The 15,685-nt window shown below is 40.5% G+C and overlaps 1 protein-coding gene across 2 annotated transcripts in view; it reads left to right on the forward strand.

Annotated features, from left to right (window-relative positions):
- Window positions 1-15,685, forward strand: part of INTS13 (integrator complex subunit 13) — a 629,493-nt gene that overhangs the window by 7,019 nt on the left and 606,789 nt on the right. For both annotated transcript variants that reach the window (XM_044087655.1, XM_044087656.1), the window contains exon 2: window positions 8,352-8,589. In XM_044087655.1, coding sequence (XP_043943590.1) covers window positions 8,365-8,589 — 225 coding nt within the window. In that variant the 5' untranslated portion in view covers window positions 8,352-8,364. The remainder of the gene's footprint in view (window positions 1-8,351; window positions 8,590-15,685) is intronic.

Raw genomic sequence — 15,685 nt, forward strand, 5'->3', positions numbered from 1 at the left:
CTCACTATAATAATAAAATAATATCTAAAATATTACTGCTGGAATAGCTTGCAGAATGGCATAATTTCTGGTCATCTGACTTCTAGTTCTCATGCAAACCCCCATTGCTGGCAGTATTTAGCATCTGTCTGTAACAATACACAGACAAGGGCATTTGCTTAGATCTTTGGCAGGTGCTGGAAATCACAAAACATTTGCATTCCTTCATGCTACCAGAGTAGCAATTAGTTCACCCCAAAGACAATACAGAAAGCTTCATGGTACAAACTTTGTGTTTCTGGCTGCATTGAAACCTGTGAGCTAGCGTCTTTATGGCCTAGCCTATACAATAATTTAATTTCAGATATTTTCCTAATATTTGCTGTACTGAGGTTAACCTCCTTTATTCCAGTTTCCACTGTTAAAACATATACATTTAAGCAGTTACAATAGTGCATATGCATTTCTGTTCTCTCTAGTAGAGCACACTGTTGATGCATTTCAAGCACAAGCACTTTACAAATACCTTTTTAACACAAAAGTGTGTACAGATAAGTTTGATAAACACTTGACATACAGTTCTAATACATTTGTAACACAAGCATTTTATATAAATCATGTCAGTATTCACAAATGACATGTAATTATATACAAAATTCCAGCTAACTGTGCTGGCAGTACCTCCTTTTGTCACAGTTATTATGTAATATTTTTTATGCCGTACTAATTATCCCTTTTTTAACAGCAGCTTCTGTTCTAGACTCTACTAAAAACTCTTACCAGTGCTGGTCTTTCACTTAGGATCCCCATATTTCTTTCTCTCCCTATACTCTGACATCAATCCGTGATAGTGAAGGCAGTCTGTAGCCTGCATTCCAAATAAATTCTTGGCTTCTTCCCATTCTATTACTTTTCCCTCTCATTATTTGCTCCCAATACCTTGGTTCCTTTGCCAGTTTTCTCCAGTAAGTTTCAGCTCCCTCTTGCCTATTGTCTGTATCCCTAATTGCAGTCATCCCTATTGACAAAATCTCCTTTCTCCATCAAGTGTTGGCTTAGATGTTAGAATGGTTTTTGCTACTTTATGAATACCCCGGAAAACAAATAAACGTTAAGAAACAGGGAGATAATAGTGTGCTTAATGTATAGAGGGGTCCCAAACTAGTACTAAACTAACACTAAGAACCGAAACAGGTTCTGATTAACTGTTGCAGCTGGCATGGGCATCTCGTACATGGTAAAGCATTTTGCTGGCCTGTTAGAAGTGCTGTAATACTGGGCTGGAAACAATGCAACAGGAAGGATGCAAGTTACAGTCGCTAAGTAAAGTTCTGTTGAGCTACACTGTCGCAGAGGTCTCCTCAATGGAACAAACTACTTGGTGGATGCATATAGAAAGTGCAGTCAAAAGTGAGCAATTGTCTTGTGTTGTTGTTCTGCTGCTGCTGCTTATTTGAGAATGTTTGTTTTGTGTGGGTTAGCAGAGAAGCTCAGGGTTTTGTATGCATTCTATTGAGCACTTTTGCTGAAACCTACTGATTAAGTCTGTCTTGATTCTAAAGGGTCTGCATGCCACTCCGTACATCATCCTCCCTGCAGCTAAACAAACTACTGACACTGGAAACAGCTGCTTTCTTAGAAGAAGTTTGTGGTTCTTTCCATAAATTGTCGCTGCTGTTCAGACTCACTGGTTCATTTTAATCAAAAGGAATTTATTTGTTAGTTGCTTGCACTAGTGGGCTGGTCCACAACAGACTCATTTCAGCCACAGCCCAGGAATTCCAGCTAAAATTAAGAGTAGCTGTAGCATAATGAAACACATGCAGTTCAGCAAGGTCGTTGCAGTTAAACATGGTGAAACTCAGTAATATAATTAATATAAAGTAGTACATGGGACTACAAATAATAAGGAATAATGTGTTGAGTATAAAATAGCATTAATGGCATAGCAGATTTGCTGCAAATTAATTGTAAAACCTTTTGCAGATCAGAGAAGTGTATGCTGTTGTGATGTTGTAAATAGTTTAAAAAAAGAAGATAAAAGAGGTAGAGGGTATACTGTTGGGATGTTGAAAATAGTTTTAAAAAAGAAGATAAAAGAGGTAGAAAGTAAAATGGACATTAAAGGTGGGTAGAGGGAGAATATTGTGGGAATAAGAGTAAGAAAATGAGAAAAATATATAAATGGATATAGTTCATGACGTGAATATTTTTATGTAGAGAGAGTGAGCAGTGAAGCTGGCTACATAGTTGGGGCAAAAGGAAGGCTGTGAATTTTAGGTCTGTTATGAAAGGGTGGGGAAAACATTTGTATGATGTTCCTTTTTTGTAGGTAAGCAAGTAATTCAGTTGTGAAGGTGGTGGAGATTATGATTTGATGAAGTTCTTTAAGGAGAAAAAGTCCATTGGCTTGGGTGCTACTATGAAGAAGGCATGCTCTGTGTTCGAGCGATAGGTTCTAGGCTTGCTAAGTATCTAGGCATTGTTGGATCAAGACTTTAACTAGTAAGAAGTTTCTCTGATAGGGAGGGGTTGGATTCCCTAAACAGGGTTTGTGTATTAGACTAAACAGCAAAAGGTCAGGTTTTCCTTTGATAGGAGCCAGCTGGCATGACAGATGGTGTCACAGTGCTGTTCATGTTTGGGAAAGAGTAGCATAGACATGGGTGTAATTGATTTCTTGCTTTTATACTGTTATCATGCTACGACAAGTTAATGCACAGGTCAAGAGTTAGCCCTAGATATTGGAATGAGAAGATGTGCTCAGTTTGGGTATATATTGAAGATAAGGGGTGCTGTCGGTGGGGGCAATTGTTGAGCCCCAAAACCTGATTTTTTTATGGTTCATAGTGAATGAAAGTTTGTAGATTATGGAGGGTATTTTGCAATTCAGAATGGTTAGAGTTGACGTTGTTATTGGTGTACACGATAATGAAGTTTTCGGTTTGTATGGTGGGGTGTTAACGAAGCTACTGAAGAAGGTGGCAGTGAGTATGGAGCCTTTTGGGGTGTCTGCTGAGATTTGTTGAGGAGTGTGAAGAAGTTGTACTTTACAGAAAAGGTTCTGTTAGGTATGGTATCAAGTTTCCCTGGTCTAGCTATCCTTTTGGAGTATTCAGTGATGATTGAAAAATCTGGCCTTTAATGTGTGGAATTTTCAACAAGTTAATCTGAGTTGGCTGTAGTATGTGAAACCACAGGGAAACAATGGCAGCTTTTGGATACTGGAGTAAGTAGTTATTGTTTTGCCATTTGAGTGATACTTTTGTAGAGTGTTTCAACATTTACAGACTGACATCTATGTGAAATTTGTGTTTTGTGCAGGAGCCAGGTACCCCCACACCTCTTGTTACTTTATGTCCCGCTCACCAGACTGAGTAAGGAGAAGGTCACAGTAAGCTGCCTGTCGGGCGCTAGAATCCGCCACATAACGCAAGCACTCAGGTCTCTCAACAGCAGGTACAAGTACGACTCAGTCATTGTCCACGCTGGTGTCAACGACCTGAGATGTACCCCCTTGGACTACATATAAAGGGGCATCGAGGAGCTCTCTGATTATGTAGCCCAGGCAGGTATGACCCTGACCTTGAGCAGTATCCTACCTTCACCTAGAATGATGCCACAATACAGTGATAAGATGATCAGCTTTAATAATTGGCTTAAATTCTGGTGTCATTCAAAGGGGATCCAATGTCTGTCTGCCTGGGATGACATGCTGGACAAGCCACGCTGCTTCGCAAGGGACGGCTTGCACCTGTCACCCCTGGGCTTCCGGATATTGGCAAAGGCTCTTGCCACCCCCATAGTGCCTTTTTAGGCAAGGCTCAAATTCTAAACCTACCACCCTAGAACACCAAAAAGGAAAAAACTAAGGGTAATGCTGCTCAATGCCAGAAGTCTCAATCTCAAGATGCACACACTCGAGGCCCTTCTCAATATGGAGAACATCGATGTCTGTGCTGTGACAGAAACCTGGTTCAAGGCTCCTGAGAGCACCCCAGCACTAACAGGTTTCACCTCATATCATGCGTTCCGGCCCCAAAATCCGGACAACACCAAGAAAGGAGGGTGTCCATATTCATAAAGGACACCCACACCTCAAGGTTGGTGGCAACGCACGATGCATCGGAGACCATCCAGGTGCAATTAACCATAGGCAAGACTGCTCTGCAATTTGTAGCATGTTACAGGCCACCCTCTCAAATTCAGGAACCTCACATGGCCTTCCTGAAAACATTGGAGGATAAATGTATCTCCAAACACCATCATACTAGGTGACTTCAACTACCCTAATATAGACTGGGAACACTACTCAAGCCCGAACACTCTAACCCAAAGATTCCTGGAGTTCATAAACTCAAATGCCATGGAACAACTAGTCACCATCCCCACAAGAGGTGAAAACATACTTGATCTCATCATCACGAACATGGGATCAAAATGTTCAACACCGAAGTATACCCCTCACTGGTGAGATCAGATCATAAACTAATCTCGCTGGAGGTCCTCATCCCGCCCCACCTGAAACAAAAAAGACCACAGTGAAAAACTTCTCAAAAGCCGATTTCACACTTCTAAAAACTAGTGTGGTCTCCTTCAAGGCCCCTGAGCCAGTGGTAAACATTACTCAAACCGCTGAATCACTTACAAATGCCTTCTACCAGCACCTACAGGACTGCATGGATCAGGCAATCCCAAACAAAACTAAGACTCTCTGTACCAAAGGCAAGCGTCCAGCCTGGTGGACCCCAGCCATAAACAAGCTCTACAACAAAAGGAGGAAGCTACTACAAGATAGAGCAAAATCCTTGAAAGGTAAGACGCCTTTGATCATTATAAGTAAAAAACTAAGAGCTCTCATAAAATCATCCAAGGCAAATTTTGAGAGAAAAATCGCCAAGGACTCTAAAGACAATCATAAGGCCTTCTTTAGCTATGTTAGAAACCTAGGAGGAAACTCCCAGATATGCTCAGAATTAGTTCAAAATGATGTGAAAATTACTGAACCTACACACATTGCTAACATACTGGCTGACAGGTTGAGTGCAAACTTCTCCCCCCCTCCCCCCCAAAAGGAGAGATATCTATTCCAGAGGATTGTACCCCCCCAAACATCTCCAACGCCCAGGTGAGAACTGCCCTCACTAAGGCAAAAAACACAGCATCCATGGGACCGGATGGTGTCCCCGGCTGTGTGCTTCATGAACTCAACGAGGAATTAAACCCACAGTTAGGACAGCTGTTTAATCTTAGCCTCACCTCAGGATACGTACCCAAGGAGTGGCGCACGGCGACTGTGGTCCCACTTCATAAGGGCGGTGCCTCCACAGACCCTGGAAATTACCGCCCTATTAGCTTGACAAGCCTTATCTGCAAAGCCATGGAGAGGATCATAATGGAACTCATAAATAAAGACATAGGGAACTTGCAGACTTTGGATCCAACCCAGTTTGGCTTTGTCAAATGCAGATCCTGCCTCTTAAACTTGGTTGACTTTTTCGAGACAGTCACCAAGGCCATTGATGAGGGAAAGGCAGTCCATACAGCCTACCTCGACCTGGCAAAGGCCTTCGACACAATACCCCACTCAGGTATCATCGAAAAACTCATCAGCTTGAATGTAAACCCATACATCACAAGATGGGTTGCAAACTGGCTAAGCGGCAGAACCCACAGGGTCAGAGTTGCTGGAGCCATGTCAGACTCAAAGCCTGTCACAAGTGGTGTCCCACAGGGCTCAGTCCTGGGTTCACTCTTGTTCGGCATCTACTTTTCTGAAGTACAAGCAAACACAGGAGGGTTATGGCTGACAAAGTTTGCAGATGACTGCAAACTGGGCGCCATAGTCGAAAACACATCTGACACAGATATCCTCCAGAAGGGCCTCACAGAAACGGATAACTGGTGCCAGAGCCATGGCCTGAAGTTAAACGCCAAAAAATGCATAGTCATACCCTTCGGGAAAAACAAGGTTACCCCTAGCTACCATATAGATGGCAATCCACTGAGCACAGAAAAAATCATCAGGGACCTGGGGACCCAAGTTGACAGTAGCCTTTCGTTTGACACTCATGTTGCTAAAGTAGTTAGGAAAACCTTCTATATCGCCCACCTGATCATGAAGGGATTCACATCTAGATCAAGGGAGGTCATCGTCCCCCTGTACTCATCACTCATTAGACCTATGATTGAGTACAATGCCCCGTTCGGAATGTATCTGACCAGACACCTGATGCAGCTTGAAAGGCCCCAAAAGTTCCTCACCAAAAGGATAAAGGGTCTCAAAAATATGTCTTATGCTGCCCGACTGAAAGAACTCCAGCTCTATTCAGTCTCATACCGCTTGCTCAGAGGTGACCTGTGCCTGACATATAAGGCCATGTCAAACCCAGATTTGATGAATATGCTTCACCTCAAAAATCTAGATCCCTCAGAACCACAAGGGCGGAGACTTAAACCTTGACACGGTTATAAATAGAACGTGCTGGAGGGACAGATTCATCACCCAGAGACTCCCTATGCTGTGGAACAAAATCCCGGTACATGTGAGGCAGAGCACCTCGCTGGCCTTGTTCAAGAGGAATCTTGACCAATGGATGGGAGATCGCAGATATACCCCAGGGATTACTTCAGTGTCACTGCTTGACAGAGGCACAGAAAAATGATAGGCATAGTTTTTATTCAAACTAAAGGGGTGGTGAAAGCCACATAACTATGGGCTAGGCTTATAAATGCCCTTGGGCAGATAGCCTAGTATGAACCTATAAACCTATGAACCTATGAACCTATGTAATCATTTCCAAGGTTGCTGTTATTCAGAAGCAAAGACAGATACCTGCTTTTTATAGGGGTAAAAAAAAAAAAAAAAAAAGATATTTGCATTTTCCTCTTTATATACCAAATTCAAAGGAAAAATACAATTTTTGAAGTGAAGCACACTGTTGAAATTTCCATTGTTAAAGTGTAGGCATTTTGATAAAAGACAGGTCTTCTGACAAGCTTACAGCTCTTTGACAGGATCACAGCTGAAACTGACAAGGTTATTCCAATTGATGCACTTCGTTATTGTGAATTTTGGCATATACTATCACGCGGAAAGATGAATGAGAAGATAAGTGGCATGGAGATGGGATTCAGAATAAAATGGTGGAAAAAAATAATCATTGGTGTACAAGAACATAGGAGTAGTATGTAAGGGGAGAGTTGTCTAGTGTAAAAGGAGCGTTGCAAGGTTTTGATAGTGGAGGCAGGTCTTGTTTAGTATGGGTAGAGGAATAAATAGTTGGAAGACACTGTTTGCTGAAGACTTTAGAATTCTTTAATTTGTCAGAGACTGGTGGAACCTAGTGTAGTTAACAATGCAGACAGATAGCCGAACTTTAGGATCTAATGTAAAAAGGAAATGCAGAGATTATGGGCTTTGGTTGAGAGTGGGTCATTGGGAAGATCCCATAGTAACAGAAAGAGTAATGTGAGTGGTTTGCGAACTTTTGGGGCGGGGTGGTGGTGGCTGCAGGAGTTATCACCCATAAATTTAGTTGCAGGGTAATGGTAGAGGCAAGGAATGTAGATGTTACTGTTTTAAGTTTGTAGGTCCTAAATATCTTGTAGAAGAAACAACATCAAGCTTTCGGAGGATGTCGAATATGACTTAATAAAACTGTCAGGATGATGCTGAGGTGTGGGACATGGAGAGGCTGGAAGTGTTGAACATATACATTCTGGGGTAAACTATGAGATGGAGCATATATGTGCTGTTGGAAACGTTTTCATGGATAGACTAGAGGACAAAGATAGAACAGTGATACAGCAGAGGTGAGAGAAGAGTCATAGCTTTATAATGAGAACTGATGATGCTGTCTAAGTTAGGGAAGTACTTTACTTACTGAGAAGTTAATGGTGGACCATTGGGTGGGAGTAAGTATGGAGCCTTTTGGGGCATCTGTTCACCTGTTGTACAAAGCATGTAATATGAAGATGATACCAATTTACAGATATGAGGCCTAAGACAACTCTAACAGTATAGAGTTGTCAGCAATCATTGTTTTAGAAGTGAGATGATAGATGAAGTTTGTGTCATTTTACTTCTTTTGACTGTATAATCCATTCCTTTGAAAAAGTGAGACCTTTTTAGTGAAAAAACATAATTGCAGAATGTACAGCCTCACTGAATTTAGAACTTTCCAAGGGGTCTGCATGTTGCAATCTTAACTTTTTAATATTTAGGAGGTATTGCATACTCTTGAATTAACTTCACTGTAGTATTTCAGAATTAACTGTTCCTTGATCAGTGGTGCTTTGTGATTGTACTGTTTACACATTTGTGAATGTTCACGTTGCTAATTAAGGCTTTTTTTCTTTTAATCTCTTAGAACTTCTTGAAATATGAAGGTTTTTTCAGAGTCTCATAAGACGGTTTTTGTTGTGGATCACTGTCCTTATATGGCAGAATATTGCAGACAGCAAGTGGAATTTGATATGGTAACTAAGAATCGAACTCAGGGTGTTATACCATTGGCACCCATTTCTAAATCACTGTGGACATGTGCTGTGGAGGCTACAATGGAATACTGTCGGATAATGTATGATATATTTCCTTCTCATAAGCTGGTAAGTATTGCATTATTCTTTGACCCTCATCAATATTGGCTAACTTAGACAATAGGTTTGAGCAGAAAGGTACATTTTCTGTCTATCTCGGTAAACTTTTCTCCCTGGGCCTCTGCTGAAAGTGGGATGTTCCTGGTAAACAAAGGACTTTAAAGAAATTGCAAATCATTTCTGTGGCGAGGATGGAGTATTTGAAGTTAATATTTCAAAGTGAGTATTTTGGATTAGAGGTAAGGCCCTGATAAATGACAGTTTGTCTCCTTTATGCTCAAAACCTTTGTCTAATGATTGGACCTTAAATAATATTCCTTTTTGTACCGTACTTGACAGTTAGCTGTTGTAACTTGAGCAGGGCTGTGCCAGTTGCTTGCCATTTTAGATTACTGTTGAAGTGGACAAAATTCCTGCTGAGGTGATTGAAGCGAAGGTGTAGAAACCATAATTTTTGTGACTTGGATACTAGGTATGCCCAAGTTGTTATAGTGCTTCTGCTTAATAGGAATGTATTTGGCAGCTGAAAAAGCAGGAAGACGCTTTTATGATATTTGCAGAGCACATGATGCCAACTTTGTGGTGGTGGAGGAGAGGGTTGGAATAGACCACTAGGAGAATGTATTGTTGTGCTTTTGAGGAATAAGAGTATGGGTCTGGTAGAGCATTATGCATGTTAGGAATACTGTGCTGTGGAGTGTTTGAGGTTGCAGGAGTTGTGGTGTAGTTTGTTTATGAGATTATGTATACAAGTCTTCAAATGACTACTGAGAGTAGATGTTGAAAAAATATGTATTTTTGTCATTGCCTTGAAGTTCTAGGTAGCGCAACTACTTATCACTAATTTTATTTTTTTCCTCTTTCTAACCTTGAATATTATTTATTATTTTCAGTGCTGCGGTAGTGTTGTCGCCTCACAGTAAGACGCTGTCCGGTTCGATTCTCAGCTAGAGCGTCTTCTGCGTGGAGACATGCGTGAATGGGCGTACCTTCGTTGAAGGTTGTGTGTCAGGCCTGGAAAGCCAGTACATAAAAATCAACTGCCAATCATTAGCGGACCGGAGTTCCTCTGTGGCGACCCCTAACCGGGAAAAGCCGAAAGACACAAACAAACAAACAAATTTTAGGGCAGACATGCTAATATGTGATCTTGCTTTCTCAGAAAGCTACTTCTTGCTTATAAGCACTGAGAGGGTGGGGCAGCTGATGAGAATACAGTGCTCTAGTCTGTCTTGTTAGACTCCATTCCATTCATGTAGAAATTAAGTAGTGAGAACTACTGTCAAGTGTAAGAATCCTCTGTAAAAATGTTGGTAACTTTTTGCAGTTGATCTTGCACATCTGTTTTGTATATATGTTCTGACGTCCCTGCTCTGGGCCAGTAATCAAGGAGCCTGAATCCTCACCACTGCCACTGGAGAGGGACGTTCACGTGGAATACACATGGATATACTAAGATCCTACTTTGTGGAATCCGAGGGTGTGGAGTACAGGAGAAATTACAGACATCTTCTTCCTGGATCAGAATCAATATCGCAGCATTACTCCTGTGATACAGACTCTAGATCTCAGAGCCATCCAGACAATGTTCCAGTTGCAGACCTCTCTGCATCAAGCATAATTTCCCTTAAGAGCCCACAGGGAACACAGTCAGCCCAGGGTCTGGATTTCTCTATATCTGTCTCTCCCCAGGTTCCCAGTAAGGCTGTCCACTGGCACATCTGTATTCAGCACCCTCTCTGTGAAACCAGTCTTTTGTGTCCCTGCTTCAAGTGTCTGACACGCACACTCTTTGAGATTTAATTTTCACACGCACACACCTGGGAAAGGCTGGTGCAGATTACCCGCTCTACCAACTTAGCTCAGACTATAAGGTAGATTCACTGCCACTAGTTACCATAAGGCTTTTAAAAGGGTATCTAATTATGGTGAGTGCAATTAATATTAATACATATGGTAATGTTGACTGTCGCTCGTCTGGTCAGGATAAAGCAAATAACATCTGTGGGTTCTGTTCAAGCAGCTTTATTATGTACAAACACATCAGGATTGAGGCTTAATAACTTTAACTTAGATAATCTTATAAATAAACTGTCACACTCGTACATGTTCACCCGCTGGCTGCAGTCTCAAAATGGCATTGAAGCTAGCACATGCTTGCTATTTATATGCGCGTGCTGTCCTTAGAAACTCTTCTTAAAGGTACAACACACACTATTCTACATCCTTCCTGTTTGAGAAATGAGTCATGCATTATTAACGACATTAATTGACATGCAGTTGATACAAAATAATTCTTTGCCATGCAGTTATACAGAACTAAATACATATAGACAATTTATGTCCAGGTTGCTGTGTATTTTAGACTAGGTTTGGAAGTATGACCATAGACATAGTGTGACATAGAAATTAGAACTAGGTCTAGCAACTAGGACTGTCTCTGCTGAATGTTCAACTTTGGGGACATCAGGAATCTTTCCAAGAGTGGAAGTAGTAGTTAAGACACATTCTGCAACTGGAACATTGTCTGGATGGCTCTGAGATCTAGAGTCTGTTTCACAGGAGTAATGCTACGATATTGATTCTGATCTAGGAAGAAGATGTCTGTAATTTCTCCTGTACTCCACTCCCTCGGATTCCACAAAGTAGGATCTCAGCTCGGCACATATATCTGTTACTTGACCAATCTGTTTGAAACCTTTCTCCATTTTTATCCTCACTGTCAATGGTTGAAGAAATCTGCTCGATTTATCATAGCTGGTCTTCTGGAAAAAACACTTTCTGAATAGTTGGGCTCTGATGGTTTTGTTGTTCTTAGCTTTAGGTCTCACCAAACTGGAACCGATAGGCAATGTTGTTCTGGTTTGCCTAGATAGAAGTCTCTGAGCAGATGAGCCAAGTATATCGTCACAGGATATATTTCTGAGATTGAGTAAATTTAAAAAGACATCAGTATCATCACACTTTGACTTCTCTAATAATTGTTTTTCACTCTGTAATGCATGTTCAGCTAGTCCATTTGACTGTGGGTATTCTGGACTACTAGTAACATGTACAAAGTCCCACTGTTTTGCAAATTTCTAAAACAACTGACTGGTAAATTGGGTACCATTGTCAGAGATGAGCTTCTGTGGACTCCCATGGACTGAAAAATGATGTTTCAACTTGGTGATAACAGCAGTGGACGTTAGGTTAGGTAGTAAATTGATCTCAAACCAGTTTGAATAAGAGTCTACCAACATGAAGTAATGCTGATTGTTCCACTCAAATATGTCAGTGGTTTCTGTTGACCAAGGCAGTTCAGGAACTTGACTCAGCTGAAGTGGTTCTTTTTTAGTACTGTTGTATACTGAACAAGAAGAAAGTACTTTATCAATATCTTTTGCTAGAGAAGAGCAAAATACTAGTCCTCTCACCCTTCTTTTGGTAGATTCGGAACTTGGGTGACCACGATGCAAAAATCTGGATGTATTTATATTGTAAGGAAACAGGAACAGCAATTTTAGGACCTTTGAAAATAATGCCATCTTCCATCAAATCTCATCTCTGTAAGAAAAATATGTTTGCACTTCATGCAGTACACTAGATTGCTTCGACGGCCATCCAGCATTAATGAAGTGGTTGAACTTTTGCAAAACTGGATCAGTCTTTGTATGATCTCTCATCAAGTCTTGTGATAGAAAAATTGCGCACTTCCTTGACATCAAAGTCAAAATTCTCTGCATTAAGCAGCTCTATTGTATTTCTGGGCGATCTGGGTAAGGTATCAGCCAGATAAAGAAGTTTGCCTTTTGTATAGACTATTTTGAAGTTGTACTTTTTGCGCAGTCTGAGCATCATACTTTGTAATCTCGCTGGGGCTGAATGCATGGGCTTCTTTAAAATAGTGATGAGAGATTGATCACTTTCAATCTGAATAGCTCAACCATAAATATAATTATGAAACTTTGAACATGCAAATACTATTGCCAAAAGTTATTTCTCAATTTGAGCATATTGCATTAAAGTTTGGGTAAGAGTTCTAGATGCATAGGCTACTGGTCTGTCCTCTTGTAGAATAACTGCACTAAAACTAAATTTTGAAGCATCACAAGAAAGAGTTACTGGTTTATTGACATCATAGTATCTTAATGTAGGTGGGGTGGCAATTTTCTGCGTAAGGTTTTCAAATGCTTTCTGGTGCTGTTCCAACCAAGACCATGTAACATTTTTTGTGTGTTAGCTTTCTCAAAGGCGCTGTCAACTCACTGAAGTCTGGTATAAACTTGCCTAAATAGTTGACCATACCAAGAAAACGTTGTAGAGTTTGAATGTTATCTGGTGTTGGCATCTCAAGAATGGCTGCTTGCTTGGACGGGTCTGGTTGCTAGCCAGTGCTAGTAAATAAATGACCTAAACATGTAACTTCTAGTAATATGAATTTGCACTGCAGAGGATTGAGCTTCAAGTCCACTTCACGTGCTCTGTTTAGAACTTTCCTAAGGCTTCTGTCATGCTCTGCTTCACCATTGCCTCCAACCAATAAATCATCTACTGTAATGGCACAAGGATAACCTGAAAAAATTTGCTCAATTGCACGCTGAAAGACTTCACTTGCAGAATTTATTCCAAATTGCATTCTGAGGAATCTATATCTTCCAAATGGAGTACTGAATGTAGTCAGTAGGGAAGATTTGCGATCAAGCAGTACTTGCCAAAATGAACTTTTGCATCCAAGACAGAAAAAACTGTGGCTTTCGGTATTAGGACTGCAACTTCCTCGACTGTATGCATAGGATGTTGCGGTCTCTTTAATGCTTTGTTCAAATCTCTTGGGTCCATGCATATTCTGATTTAATCTGAGAGATTTTTGTGGGCTGTTACCATGGACGACACCCATTCAGTAGGTTCTGTAACTGGATAAATTATTCCTTGCTGCACCATTTTATCCAACTGAGCTTTAACTTTATTCTGCACAGCTGTCAGAACTTTTCCTGCTGGTCTGACCACTGGACTGACTTCTGGGTCTAATTTTATAGAATACATAACTGGAAGTTTGCCTAACTTGCATTCGAAAACTTTGGCATGCTCTGAGAAAATTGCATAAGTAAAATTGAAACTGGGATTTGTGCTTATATGATGAACGTCTTTGGTAAAAGAAACCAGATTCATTTTCAAACTGTCTCTGAGACCCAGTAATGACTGCACAGGTCTTTGGACTGCATAGAATAGTAAGCTGTAGCAGGTCTTGGCCAAATAACTACTGAGCCTTCGGTTTGAATCTCTTCACCTCCATAAGCAACAAGTTTCACACAACTGGCTACATTAAGTTGCTCACCAGCTGTCACTATAGCAAATGTCTTTGCTGATGTAACATTACACTTTGAATCAGTGTCTACTTTGAGCTTGGTGGTTTTACCATTTATCTGGACAGTACAAAACACTTCATTCTTTGCCAACAAATCTACTGCATCAACTTTTTCACCGATTACTGATGCACCATCCATGTAGAAAGTAGGGTTGTAGCTCCCTATATGATCAACTTGCTTTGTTAAGCTACCCTTTTTTTATAACTGTGCGAGGTTTACTTGATTTGCAAAACTTTTGAAAATGGTTCAGTGTTTTACACTTGTGGCATTGCTGACCAAATGCTAAGCACTTTTCTCTTTTAGTCTCATGACTGGCACCACAATTGCAACAGTTGACAATAAAGCTTGATTTCGGTTTTGCTGACTCATCCTTGTACTGTACTGAGGATGTCATTTTCACTGAGCTAGTCTTATAACTTGCTGGAAAACTATGGGTTTTACCTGCCACACTCGTAGGGCTTACAGCTGCCATGTGTTTAGGTTTGCTCCTGCTAGCCACGTGTTGCATGCTGTCTACATTTGCTCTGGCGCCTACTGAAACCATGCTTTTATCACTTGCAAGCATACTTCTGTCTCTTTATGTAACTTCATGGATTTGACAAATCCCAATAGCTTTGTTTCACATTAAATCACTGTCCCAAAGCAAAATCTTTCTCACTGCAACACTATTAATACCACACACAAGCCTGCCCTTTATTAACTCTTCCTTTAAATCACCAAACCTACACATTTTAGCTTTGTTTCTCAGACCAGTAATAGAAGCTGCAAAAGTTTCTCCTGCCTTTTGATCTCTTGTGTAAAACAAACATCTCTCTAATGTAACATTTGTGTGGGGATTGCACATTTCTCTGAATTTGTGGTTCAAACACTCGGGGTCTTCCCTTGATTCAGCCTGTACAGCAATATGACAGTTTTCCCCTTCTCCTTCATATACTGCTGGTGCATACACAAATGAACGTTCTCTTTCAGTGGTCTCTGACCCAGCTAGATTTAGCAAAATGAATGCCCTGGTGCATGCATCTTTTTGTCAGAATAAGCTGCTTGTATAAAAATATCATACTCTTGCACAAATATTCTCCACTTCTCTGCAATATTCCGATCAAATACAAGTGGATTTGTTCTGCAAAATGCCTCTGCCATATTAACATATACCAGTGAAGGCTTTTGCAAGTATGCACGGACGCACACACATATACATATGCCAGAAATTTATGCCATACTTGTAACTATGCCGAATAGCACAACAAGCCTCTGAATAACTGAACTTTGCAAAATAAGTTTTCTAGGCACAAGAATAATCTTGAAATCACTGTACTGTAAGAAATCACCTCTTATCAGTGTAAGAACATTTCAAAATAACTGGACTGTGTGAATAAACTGGGTAGAAGAAGCTCAGAGTAAAAACATTTTGATGTAACTGCACTTTGCGAATAAACAGTTCACAGTACACTGAAACTTTATCAAAATGGCTGTACATTGCTAATTAACTGTACAGTGCAAGAAACACTCTGTAATTACAGCACTCTGCGAATAGACACACCCAGCACAAGAAACTTTTCAAAATGGCTGTGTTTTGACTGCACTTTACAAAATAGTTGCACTTTGCACACAAACTCTTCGGAAAAAATGCACAGTAATAAACATACACTGTAAGCACTTTTACACACTTTAACATACTTTGAATATCTTTAATTGGGCCCTGTATAGCTTCAGTCAATGCCAAATACTAGTTTTTGCCAAAAACATGCAATCATTTT

The sequence above is a fragment of the Protopterus annectens genome, chromosome 11.part0 (genome assembly GCF_019279795.1).
Source record: "Protopterus annectens isolate FY-2018-M chromosome 11.part0, PAN1.0, whole genome shotgun sequence".
In the NCBI taxonomy this organism is placed as follows: Eukaryota; Metazoa; Chordata; order Ceratodontiformes; family Protopteridae; genus Protopterus; species Protopterus annectens.